The sequence below is a fragment of the Etheostoma spectabile genome, chromosome 18, assembly GCF_008692095.1.
Source record: "Etheostoma spectabile isolate EspeVRDwgs_2016 chromosome 18, UIUC_Espe_1.0, whole genome shotgun sequence".
In the NCBI taxonomy this organism is placed as follows: domain Eukaryota; kingdom Metazoa; phylum Chordata; class Actinopteri; order Perciformes; family Percidae; genus Etheostoma; species Etheostoma spectabile.
This window is the reverse complement of record NC_045750.1, coordinates 20153696-20165680: the sequence shown is the minus strand read 5'-3', so window position 1 is coordinate 20165680 and position 11985 is coordinate 20153696. Positions and strand designations below refer to the sequence as shown.

Genomic DNA, 11985 nt, shown 5'->3' with positions numbered 1-11985 from the left:
TTGTGAAGAGTTGTGTATCCAGGATCCTATGCATCCTGATAAAGTTCCCTTGACCTTTGGAATTAAAATAACCCTACATCATCACATACCTTCACCATACCTAGAGATAGGCATGGGGAGCCCTCCATAAGATATTATTTGGGTCCTAGAGCAAGACCGTATTCCTGTGATGAGGGGTCATGTGGTTCATTGATGGAACGTGGCTTGTTGGAGGAGGACGAGAGTGACCTCATGAGATGGAGAACCTTGCCACATCAGAGGGCAACGGATGAGGGACACCTACGAGAGGAGGTGGTGACACCACAGTGGACAGCAAGGATGGTAAGGAAGGTTGTGTGGAATAAAGTAGGCCTTGAAAGATATGTTCATGACACACAAAGAAGATAGGTGTGTATGGAGATGAATGTGTTGAGTGTAAGTGTATGGTTCAGGTGTTGTGAAAGGGGGGTTGTTTGTGTGTGTGTGGTGTGTGTTCGTCCGTCTGCTGTGTTTGTGCGTGCGTGTGTGTCCTGTGATTGGGTAACTCCTGCCATTAGAACAAGTCCAAAGCATTATTAACATTAAACATATTTTAGCTGACTCCAGCTGAACCAATACTCACCTGAGGAAGAGGAGGCACTGAGGTGTGTACATGGTGACTTTTGTGAATGTGGACTTCAATGCAATGGAGTTTTACACGTATACACAAACCCATTTTACACACCCTCAGTAGGAATGGTAAATGAATATGCTTAATAAAGAGTGTCACTTTCTGCTAACCACACAATGTCTCCAGCCATCACAGTCTGAAGCTGAGCAAGAGTCATGTGGACTGGCACAGTGTGGACGAGGTGTACCTGTACAGCGACGCCACCCTCAAGATCGCACGTACTGTCACTCAGAAAATTGGCTTCTCTAAAGGTATATGTAAAAATTATGGCTGTCACTCAATTAAAACATTTAATTGCGATTAATCATATGATGTCCATAGTAACTTGCAACAATAACAAATACATAGGCGTTGATTTCGGTGGGACAGTGGGTACTATCGAATTTCGTCATGAGTCATTTTGTACCCACCACTTTTTTGAAAACCTCGAGCTCGATTTTTTAAGTTATAACACATATAATTCTTGAGCGACAGATGCAAACAAATCCACAAAAATCTTACCCCAAATGCCTTCAACTTCATCTCTTAACCCCCCCCCCCGATTGTTTAGCGTCCTTGGGTTTGTGAAAGGGCTATTAATAAAGTTTTATTATTATTATATTATTATGGCAGACACAGCTGTTCTGCTGCTGCGCGGTTACACGCTTCTCTGTTCACAACACTGCCTGTCACTGGCCCATCTCAAGATCAGGGTCATATTATGGTGATGTAGGGGGGTAAAAAAAAGGTTTACATTTCCTTTTTGCCAGGAAACTTGGTTTGACCACTTTAGTTTACTTGTTTATGGTTGGCAGTGTCAGATAACAACTAAACACAGTGTGGAAACACATCCTCAGGAATAAATTCCCTGTCATGTACTTAGCCTCCAGCAGTGGGACACGTCCATCGGGGATACGTGAGAAGCAGCACCTGAGGACAGCCCACCTGAAACCACCACATCGTCTTTGTGGGGCATGGCATCGGCCAGAAGATGGACCAGGCCGAATATCAGGAACACCAGCATGTGAGATATCAAGAGGTTTCCAATGAGAGCACAGAAATTGAAAAATAATCAGAATAAATCTTGTATAAATTGTTTTGTCTTGGCTGGTTGCAGGATGAGAGATGCTGCCAGAAAAATGGAGGAGAAGCACTTCTCTGATCGCATCACAGAGCATGTAGAGTTTCCTGTTGAGTGGAGGGCAAAACTGGCTCTGGATGGAGGTATGCTGCACCTCAGCTAACCACCATTTAATCCAAAGCGTTACTGGAAAACTGTAGTGGCATGTGCAGGGTCTATTCTTTACCTAAAAATCCATCATCAATCAATCAATTGTATTTGTCACATGAAATCATACAAGGTAGAATTCCAGTGAAATGTAATTCATATGCTCCTTTACTATTCATCATAAAGTGTGTGTGTGCGTGCGTGCGTGCATGTGGTTGGGGGAGGAAAGGGGTGGTGGGGTGGATTCATAAAAGTCTTCATCTTTCATGAATCTCCTAGTCTTTCTTTGAGCACGATTGAACCACTCTCTGCAGGGCATAGCGGTCCTGTTTGTGCTGTTTCCGTACCAGGCAGTGGGTTTCTGCAGCACACTCTCAGTGATGCAAGGATAAAATTGTTCAGTATTTAAGGGGATACCCGGAATTTTCCACGGTGTCTGAGGTCTTGCCTTGCCTTTTCACGAGTCAATATGCAAACCCCAGGTCAGACCCTGTGTGATGTGGAACCAAAGTTCTTGATGCTGTCCACCTCTCCACTGTGAACCTGTTGGTATAAGGGGGAGATAGTTCTTCCCTTCTTCTTTTCAAAGTCACTTCATTTCGCAGTAGTTATTAGACATATACAGTGGCATAACACACCCATGCTAAAGTTGATTAAAAAGAGAAATAAAAAACATCTTTTGGAAATTGATCATAATGCCTTAATTCAACAAAATTAGGACAATCCAACCTTTAAGGACACCAATTTTCACCAATGGACCTGAGAAGGGGGGTCCTTCTCAGGTCCATTCAACTCTGTATGACCAAAGCGATAGCTGTGTCCGGGTTCTCGGCGTGAAGTGGACTCGTTTCAGTGGAGGGTGGCCTCCGCAGGGCTGCCACTTGTCACCAATCCTGTTGATATTGAGGCGTAGTTGGGGTGGGGAGGGGTTGCAGTTTGTGGCTGGGGATTCATCACTGCTTGCGGATGATGTGCTCCTGATGGCATCATCGGCCTGTGACCTTAGCGCTCACTGGATCAGTTCGCAGCCGAGTGTGAAGTTGCTGGGATGAGGATCAGCACCTATAATCTGAGGCCATGGTTCTCAGCAGGAAACGATAGATGCCTTCTTCAGGTGGGTTATGACTCCTAACCCCAGTGAAGGAGTTTCATACCTTGAGGTCTGTTCGCAAGTGAGGGGACAATGGAGCGGGAGATTGGTCGGAGAATCGGCGCTGCAGGGTGCGGAATTCAATTTATTGCACCGTTGTGACGAAAAGAGAGCTGAGCCGAAGGCAAAGCTCTTGATCTATCCGGTCAGTTTGCGTTCCTACCCTCACCTGTGGTCATAAAAGCTTGGTCATGAAAGAATGAGTCTGGGTACTAGCGGCCGAAATGGGTTACTTAGGAGGGTGGCTGGCGTCTCCCCTAGAGATAGGGTGAGAAGCACAGTCATCCGTTTGGAGCTCAGAGTAGAGCTGCTGCTCCTTCGAATCGAAAGGAGCCAGTTGAGGTGGTTGGGCATCTGGTAAGGATGCCTCCTGGGCGCCTCCTCGGGAGGTGTTCCAGGCACGTCCAGCGGGGAGGCCTCGGGAAGACCCAGGAAGGTGGAGAGATTATATCTCCAACTTGGCCTGGGAACACCTCGGGGTTTCCCCAGTAGTAGTTTGGCGCTGTGGAGAGACGGCTGCCTCTCCAGTAGCTCTCCGGTTTTCTAGCTCTTTTTTACTACTCGGTGCAGTCCTCTCCTACTCTCCCTACTATCTCCTATTTTTGTCTACTTTGTTGGTGGAGACTTTCTTCTCTCTCCCACTGCCTGCTGTTTTCCTGGGAAACTTTCGAAATGGATTGATCATGCGGTCACTCAGCGCTATTGGAAAGTTTTTCTCACCCAAGTGCGCTTCACCGGGTGGAACATACGCTGCGGGCTACGCTCGCGATTCTTGGGGAATTGGCGAGCGGTCGCTTGGATGTTCTGAACGTGGGAGCTGTAGAAGATTTGTGCCTCAATGCTGTCTAGGGAATTAAAAAGGGTTTGAATGTATTGGACGAGGAGCTGAAGGTTTTACATCAGAGGGAGGGGGGGAATCACCAGAGGCACCACGATACGATATTATACGATACTTGGGTCACGATACGATATTATTGCGATTTGAAACATATTGCGAAATTCTGCGATATATTGTGCTTATTACTTTTTCAACTTCATTATTTTGTCCCCAAGGAAAATATCATGAACATCTGTTTGTCATCACATGGATTTTATTGCTGTAAAATGTGACTGTCAAGGGACTAACAACAACACTTTCATGAATGTTGTATAAATGTATACAACTGGCAAACTGAACTGTTTGCATTTAATTAAGGTGGACTAGACTTTAATACAAACAGTTATGCACTGCTGTGCTACTACAGGTATATATTTCCAAGCAACTTCAGCCCTTAGGGAATTAGAAAGGCAATAACTGTTAAATTTAAAATAAAACATGTAGCCTTACAAAAATTAAATGTTAAATTAGATAAAATGGAACATGTACTCTTAAGTAACAAAATGTGCTACTGTTTGCTGCCAACCTTGGTATTACAAAAGTTCAAAAACATTTGGACAGTGAAGAAATGTCAGATTCTTGCTCGAAAGAGGAGCTGATCAAAATGCTCTGAGCTCAGAGCGCTCCTTTGTGCTGTGACAAGTCTCCAGCCGTCGAGAAGACTTTCGGCTGAGACACTAGTACCTGGGATACAAAGGATCTTTTTGCCAGTTGGCCAGGAAAGGATAGACTTGCTCATGTGATTTCCACCAGCTTAGTGGATCTTCGTGTAGTGACAGTGATTTGACCTCCTGGTAGACTTTTACTTCCTCCTCAGCAATGGCAGTTAATGATTTTGTTGGGGCTCCAACATCACCATAAGTCTGACCAAGTAAGTCGGTTAGCCCACATGACTTCCTCATCTTGGCTGGTCCGGGTCCCTCTTCATTATAGACAGGTTCCTCCTGATGCTCCTGGACTTTTGGCTCAGAGATGGTCTGCTGTCTAATTTCTTCCTGTAGAATATACACACACACAGAGAGAAGGGGAGAATAAATATGTACTATATCTTTAATTAAGTATGCAGAAAAACTTGTTGCTCTTTGGTAATTTAAAGTTAATTGTCTTTATTTCTATTTTTTTTTATCTTTACTAAAATTACTAACATTAGTAGAGTGTGACATGTGGGTTATAAAGTATTCTGCTTCTTATCTTATTACCTGAAGGATTACTGCCTCTGCAACCACTCTGGCAAAGGTTTCCTGTCTCTCCTCGGGGGACAGGAATGGCAGGGTTTTAAACCGGGGGTCAAGGGATGATGCTGTGTAGAGGGTGTTCTTCTCTGCCGCACTGGCTATCTCTTTTTAAGATCTTGACTGATGCTTTGTTTGACGCTTCGATCAGCGCTGTGCTACCAATGTTGTCCTGTTGGTCATGCAACAACTGTGCGAGCAGCGGTGCTACGAGTGAGAGAGTAGGATTCTTTTCCTCAGCATCACAGTGGTCGCCACTTGCACGGTTCATGCCGCACAATTTCTTCAGCGTTCCCAATATCAGACTCATTTAATGTGAAGACATCTGTGCTGCTCTTTCTTACTTCGGGAGACAACAACGCTGCACAAACGGCTGGCTGCTGTTCAAGAAACGCAGTAGCATTTCATAAGCACTGTTCCATCTCGTGCTGACATCAGTCTTCAGTTTATGGGTCGGGAGCTGTAACATGATCTGTTTTTTCTCCAATGCGTGGTGTGCCACCGTGCTTCTGTTGAAAAAGCTGGTTATTCGCCGTACTCTCCCCATGAGCCTGGCCACTGTTGGGAGATTTAAGGCCCGCTGCGACGCCAGATTCAGCATGTGCGCAAAACACTTGATGTGGAGGTGTCCCGCTAACTGAACGGCAACGGCCATATTAGAAGCGTTGTCGGTGACAACCACCAGGTTTTTGTCTGCAATCCCCCATTCTCGTGCTGCATTTTGCAGAAGGTGAGCTATGTTCGCCCCGGTGTGACTTGTGTTACTGCTCTGGTTTGGAGAACGTGAGACAGCAGTTGCCAGTCTTCTGTAAGATAATGAGCTGTAATAGTCACATAGGAATCCACTGCCCGTGACGTCCATGATCACAAGTCAATGAACACGTTCTGCTGTTTTTAAACTTTCCTGAACTTTGAGTAACTTCTCTGTAGAGCTTGGGTAGGCTGTATCCGTGAAAAAGCGGCGCGACGGAGTTAGTACCTTGGTTCCAGTGTTTTTAGCAGGTGACAAAATCCCTCATTTTCCACAACGTTGTATGGACGCAGGTCTTTGACATGAGCAGGCGATGGCTTGAGTATTATTTCTTCGCTCGCTCTGAATTTGGAGGTAGCTTTGTCAAGCTAAGTGAGTCCAGTTGGTTGGTTTTTCGGCGGAGCTGGTTTAGCATTAGCTTTACCGTCCTCGGCTAACGCTAACTCTGGATGTGCGTGTGAGATGAGCCCTCATGTGGTGGTATTCCCTGAGTATTTTATTTGCATACGACACTCCTTGCAAATCGCATGTCTCATATCCTCTCAGTGTCCCCTCCTTGTTAAAAAATCCGAAAAAGTTCCAAACACATTTTAAATGCAGACGGTGCATTCTGATTTCTCTCTCTGACGCTGACATGTTTATTTTATCTACACTCCTGCACGCTGACTGTCACCCCGCTGACCTCACCAGAAAACAAACAGCGCCATCTGGTGGACTGAAGAAGCAACTGATATTTTTTCTAATACCAAAAAGTTAAATTCTCATGTGCAGTTTAAATAATAAAAAATCGATACTTGGCGTTTGTGTATCGATACAGTATCGCCACGGGAAATATTGCGATACTATGCTGTATCGATTTTTTCCCCCACCCCTAATCAGAGGGCTGATCAGACCGGTGAACTGTCTCATAACATCTCAGACCGGGCTGTGGAAGCGCAGAGATGGATGGATGCCATCGGGGCTCAGTCAGTGGACCTGCTTTGTGCAACCACCGGACTGACAATGAAGATAGGGGAACTGTCGAAAACAATACATGAATTGGATGCACGGATGACGCTGAGGATGAGAGAATTTGATGGACACAGATTCGGACAAACACCACCGAATCAACCTAAATTGGATTTAAACTGACTGTCCTTTTTTGCCTTTTTTGCAATCCGATACCGGATAAGCGGACAAAGATGGATGGATGGCATTAAGATCAATTTCAAAAGATAGTTTTTTTTTTCCTCTTTTTAATCAACTTTAGCATGAGTGTGTAAACTTATGCAAGCCACTGTGTGTGTATATAGACAGTATATAAATATATAAGGGTTGGACAGATGAAAATATGTGTTTATATAGGAGTGTATTGCGGAGCAGAATCACTGTTTTTTCCCTGGAAGTTGAAACAGTATTAAAAAAGAAATATTTTTATCTCTTTGTATCTTTTTCTCCTTGCAGACACAGTAGACTCCATCACACCAGACAAGGTGCGAGGTCTCAGAGACATGCTGAACAGCAGTGCCATGGACATCATGTACTACACCAGCCCTCTGTACAGAGATGAGGTTAGCCTGAGACTATACTAAACTACAGCTTTCGAGTTCCCTTTAAGTAACACACTAAGCCAGAAGTTTAGCCTCATTCTGTCTCCTCACACCTATGTTGCTGCGCTTTGTTATTCTGCTGGTTGTTTGGGAGTGTTATCCCATGAGCCCGAATCAACTTCCCTCAGGCTCAGCTAAATACTGGCCAAACTGTTTTAATCCAAAAGGGCTACATTACGGTTTACTTCCTGACTGTGTGTTGTTGTGTGTCAGTGGAGCACAAATTATGACAAGTCTCAATAAATAAATGTATAAATAAATACATAAAGAAATAAATATGGAAAGAAAGAAATAAATGTACAAATAAATATTGCAACACATAAATAAATACAAAAATGATAAAGAATAGATAAATACTCACATTTCTTTCAGTGTGTAGCATGCTAGCGCTGAGGTTCTGCTTGTTGTTTCCCCTAGCAAACAGATTTTAAGAACAACAACACAAAGACAGCAGAAGTTGAGGGAAATCCGGCGATTATCCTGGAACTGTCGTTGATCCAGACTACTGTCATGCCAACGTTAAATCACACCCTCTTATGTAATATTGCTTAAAGGTTGGATCTATCTATGGATAGAGTATCTCCTGAATATTATCAAAAATTTAACAAGACTCATAACCGGACTTAATGTCCAAAAATAATGTCCAAAACACACAGTCAACATGCTAGCTCTGTGGGTTTAGCGATAGCAGCATACATAAAAAAACCACAAGCAGTTCATCCACGGCGGATCAAGTCATAAGAATTAACTTTCTGATTAATCGTGGATAGGTGGTGGGTGAAATAATGTATAATTGATGAGGAAATTATTCCTATGAACAAAGCAGAGACCAGAGCTGCTGTCCCGAGCTGTTCCTCTGTGTCTGTAAGGCAAAAATAGTAGATCCAAATCAAGCACACTCCTTTAAATGTGCTGTATTTATATAGCACATTTAAAGGAGTGTGCGTGATCCTCCTTTAACCAATCATTAACATGAAAACAGAAATACAGAAATAAATAAATGTAGGTGAACAAAAATGCAAACATACTGTAGATTTAAAGCATGTATTTATTTATGTCCCAAACTTTTTTACATGTATTTACATATTTATCTATACATTAAGACTCAAGTAATTGTTTGTCCCCATATGTGTCTTTGTGTGTATGTAGATAACCAGGGGTTTGACACTGGAGCTGAATCGTCTCTACTCACTCTTCTGCTCGCGAAATCCAGACTTTGAGAAAAATGGGAAGGTGTCCGTAGTATCACACTCACTGGGCTGCGTCATCACTTATGACATCATGACGGGCTGGGACCCTATGCACTTTCACCATCAAGAAGCGACAGATCCTGAGGAGACAATAGTCTGCTGGCCGAGTGATGAGGAACACTACCTTCAGGAGCAGCTAAGACTCACACGTCTCAGGTACTGCACAGGCTATTTTTCTGGAGCAGGTGAGGAAGTCAATTCCATTTCTGTTTTGGCGTAACATTTACCTGAAGGTAAACGTTTGTATTGTTTAAGTAGGGGTAATATTTATTCAATTCAATTCGATCCATATTCCCAGTGAATGTTTAAACAGGAAAGATTAAACAGCACAGTCTCACTCCATTGGTGGCCTTGGTTGAGACCCTCCTTTTCATTACCATTTGACGCTCGGCTCTCGGAACCGATTTGGTGTAATTTCTCAACATGCAGGGTAAAACAAAGACAATACATATTTATATAAATGTAAATATATAAATGAGTATATAGTTATCATAAGGATGATTTTCAAAATTAGTTATTTATTTTAGGGGACTTTCATATTGCTTTAATCTGAGTATGTGAGATAACCACTACCCCTTAATTTGAATATAAGCAAGGGAAATAAATAAATTTCTTATGAAATAAAAGTCCCCTGAAATAAATTAAAGCAGTTTTTTTAGTGAACTATATTGACTAATTTTTATATTTATATTTACATTTATTTAAATATTTATTGCCTCATTTATTTAATTAGGATGTATTTCATAGGCATATTTATTTATGTATGTATTTACAGTATTTACTGTAAATCCTCAAATAAAAACCAAGGCTTTTATTTACCAGAACTGCAAAGGGTACCAGGCTTTATTTGAAGCAGGCTTTTGTTAGAGGCAGGCCTTTATTTCTAATTCCATCTGTTTAATAAGTATAATTGTTTCAAATAAACCGTTTTAAATTAAAAGCCATAGCCATAGTGGACAGAGATCATTCATTTTTAAAGAAACATTTGTAAAAATATCATCACATATACAACAACAGCCAGAAGGGCGTCAAAGCAATTTGGGTCAGAAATAATCAAAATCCAGCATTGTGTCATTTTGAACCCTTTAAGTGTACCAGATGTTTATTTCAAATACAGGTACTATGGTATTGCTGGTATATTACAATAAAAGCATACCGTATTTTAGTAAAACACATTGCTGGTTTGAAGCACACCAGTATCTGATTAACATTACAGACGGTAGCTATAACCAGCATGAACATGACAACAAAAGTTTCCTCAGAGCTACACATATGTGTGTGTAGTAAGCATAGACATCATGGCATCCAGTGTCAAAACATAAAAACAAATACAACAAATCTGAAGCAGGCAAACGCTACTCTGTATACCGTAACATTAACGTCAAAAGACAATCCTGGCAGCACAACTGCCAGTATCTAATAACATTCAGCTGCAAGCAAAATCCAAACTCAATTGTTTAAATATTAACATTGCAGCTTACCTTGATAAATGAAACAGTGTAATTACCCGTAACAATATTTGGTGGTCAGACCTCCTCAAAATCACAATCTTACCATCAAGAACTGCAAGTTCATTGTTAAACAGCTCCTCTTCATCTTCATCCTCCTGAGGAGCTTCACGCTTATCAAAATTGCAACAACAAAGCGTCCTCCTATATTGTAGTGGTGTTTTCCATCCAGTTCTCTGTACCTTTAAAATTATTTATTTGTTATTGATGTTGTCTACATGCGTGCTGCCTCTAGTACTCTCCACCTGTTAGATTCTGTTTACCATAGTGCTCTGCGCTTCTTAACTAACTCTTATTTCCGTACTCATCATTGTACGCTGTATGAACTGGTAGGCTGGCCGTCACTAAGTCTACGTAGACAACTTCATTTTTCTATTTTTCTATACAAGGCCATGTTGGGTAAACTACCGGCATATTTATGTAATCTCCTCAAGCTAAATTCCAGCCATTTTCATCTCCGTTCCACCAGGTGGTGCTCTTACCAGGTTCCAAGGGTTTTTACTGAGCTAGGGAAGAAAGCCTTCTCTTACTTTGCTCCATGGTCTTGGAATAATTTGCAAAACTTGCTCCATTTAAATAATCTAGTCCCATTGAATGAATTTAAGGCCATGTTAAAATGTCATGTAATTCAAAAATGTAACTGCCCTATGTGACCTGTCCTTTCCTCTATGTGAGATTTTGTCTGTGCTGTATTTGTTTAAATTGTAACTGGTGTGCCGTCTTGGCCAGGTCTCCCTCGAAAAAGAGATTTCAATCTCAAGGGACTTCCTGGTTAAATAAAGGTTAAATAAATAAAATAAATAAATTATTAGAAAATAAGACTAAAAAGATCTTGAACAAACTGAGCTTTTTGGGTGTTCAGACCACCTATTTATTGCAAGCACAAGGCAAAGCTGACGAAAACCACAAACATTTTTCATGTATGTTAAGTTTTTACCCCTTTTGCTTTTCTCTACAACTTCTCTTTACATGTTGTAAAGATTGAAATAGTCACTGGAACACAACTGTTAACTTGATTAAAAAGAGTTTATGAACTCAGATTAATTGTTTAGTCTTCCTAATAATGTTGTTTGTGTCACAGAATGTAATCAGGTTTTTGCAGAAAACTGGGGTGGTACAATATGTCATGGGGTTGTGTATTTGTGGTAAGGGGCTTTAAAGTGCTTCAGAAGGTGAACCTGTTTTCATCCCAGGTTGAGGGACTTGGAGGATCAATTCCAGCGTCTGCAGACCTCGTCTTGTTTAGTGCCAGCCTTGAAATTTAAGGTAAAGTTGACAAACGTTTGACTGCTTTATCTGTCACCAGTTGTCACCCGCCACTGCGAGCCATTTTCTGTTCAGCATGTGTCCTAGAAACGGTTACTCATATGGTTAACTAAAGGTTTGACACAAATTTTTTTTTTTACTTTGAAAAATTAAGGAGCGCATTAAAAACTTTAGGGGCGCAATGAAAGTTGATCAGATAATGTGTTTTTCTTTAATTAAAGGAATATGAGGATCCATTAAAAAGTGTTTTCATTTGTGTGAATAGAAAAAAAGTATACTAGGACAATACAGGGTACGGGCTTATGTAAACAAGTATTTGGAATCAGAAAGAGAATTTGGTTTGTCTTTTATCATATTTATTAGTCCATTATTAGTTTTCTCTCAGGGCCGGTGAGGCCAAGTAAGAGACCAAAAGCAGACTCAGGAGGTAGAGAGTAGACAGTGTTGGAGCTAAATCCTGTGTTTGTGTGCTTATTCGTTATCTTTTCAGTTGGAATGTGACTGAA

General features: G+C 41.6%; 2 protein-coding genes across 3 annotated transcripts in view; one reads left to right on the top strand and one right to left on the bottom strand.

Moving 5' to 3' along the window:
* mdn1 (midasin AAA ATPase 1) overlaps positions 1-11985 on the bottom strand; it is a 1030807-nt gene that overhangs the window by 418773 nt on the left and 600049 nt on the right. The window lies entirely within an intron of this gene.
* Positions 1-11985, top strand: part of ddhd1b (DDHD domain containing 1b) — a 52844-nt gene that overhangs the window by 29801 nt on the left and 11058 nt on the right. For both annotated transcript variants that reach the window (XM_032542342.1, XM_032542341.1), the window contains exons 6-8: positions 7310-7416; positions 8605-8861; positions 11407-11479. In XM_032542342.1, the coding sequence (XP_032398233.1) occupies positions 7310-7416; positions 8605-8861; positions 11407-11479 (437 nt within the window). The remainder of the gene's footprint in view (positions 1-7309; positions 7417-8604; positions 8862-11406; positions 11480-11985) is intronic.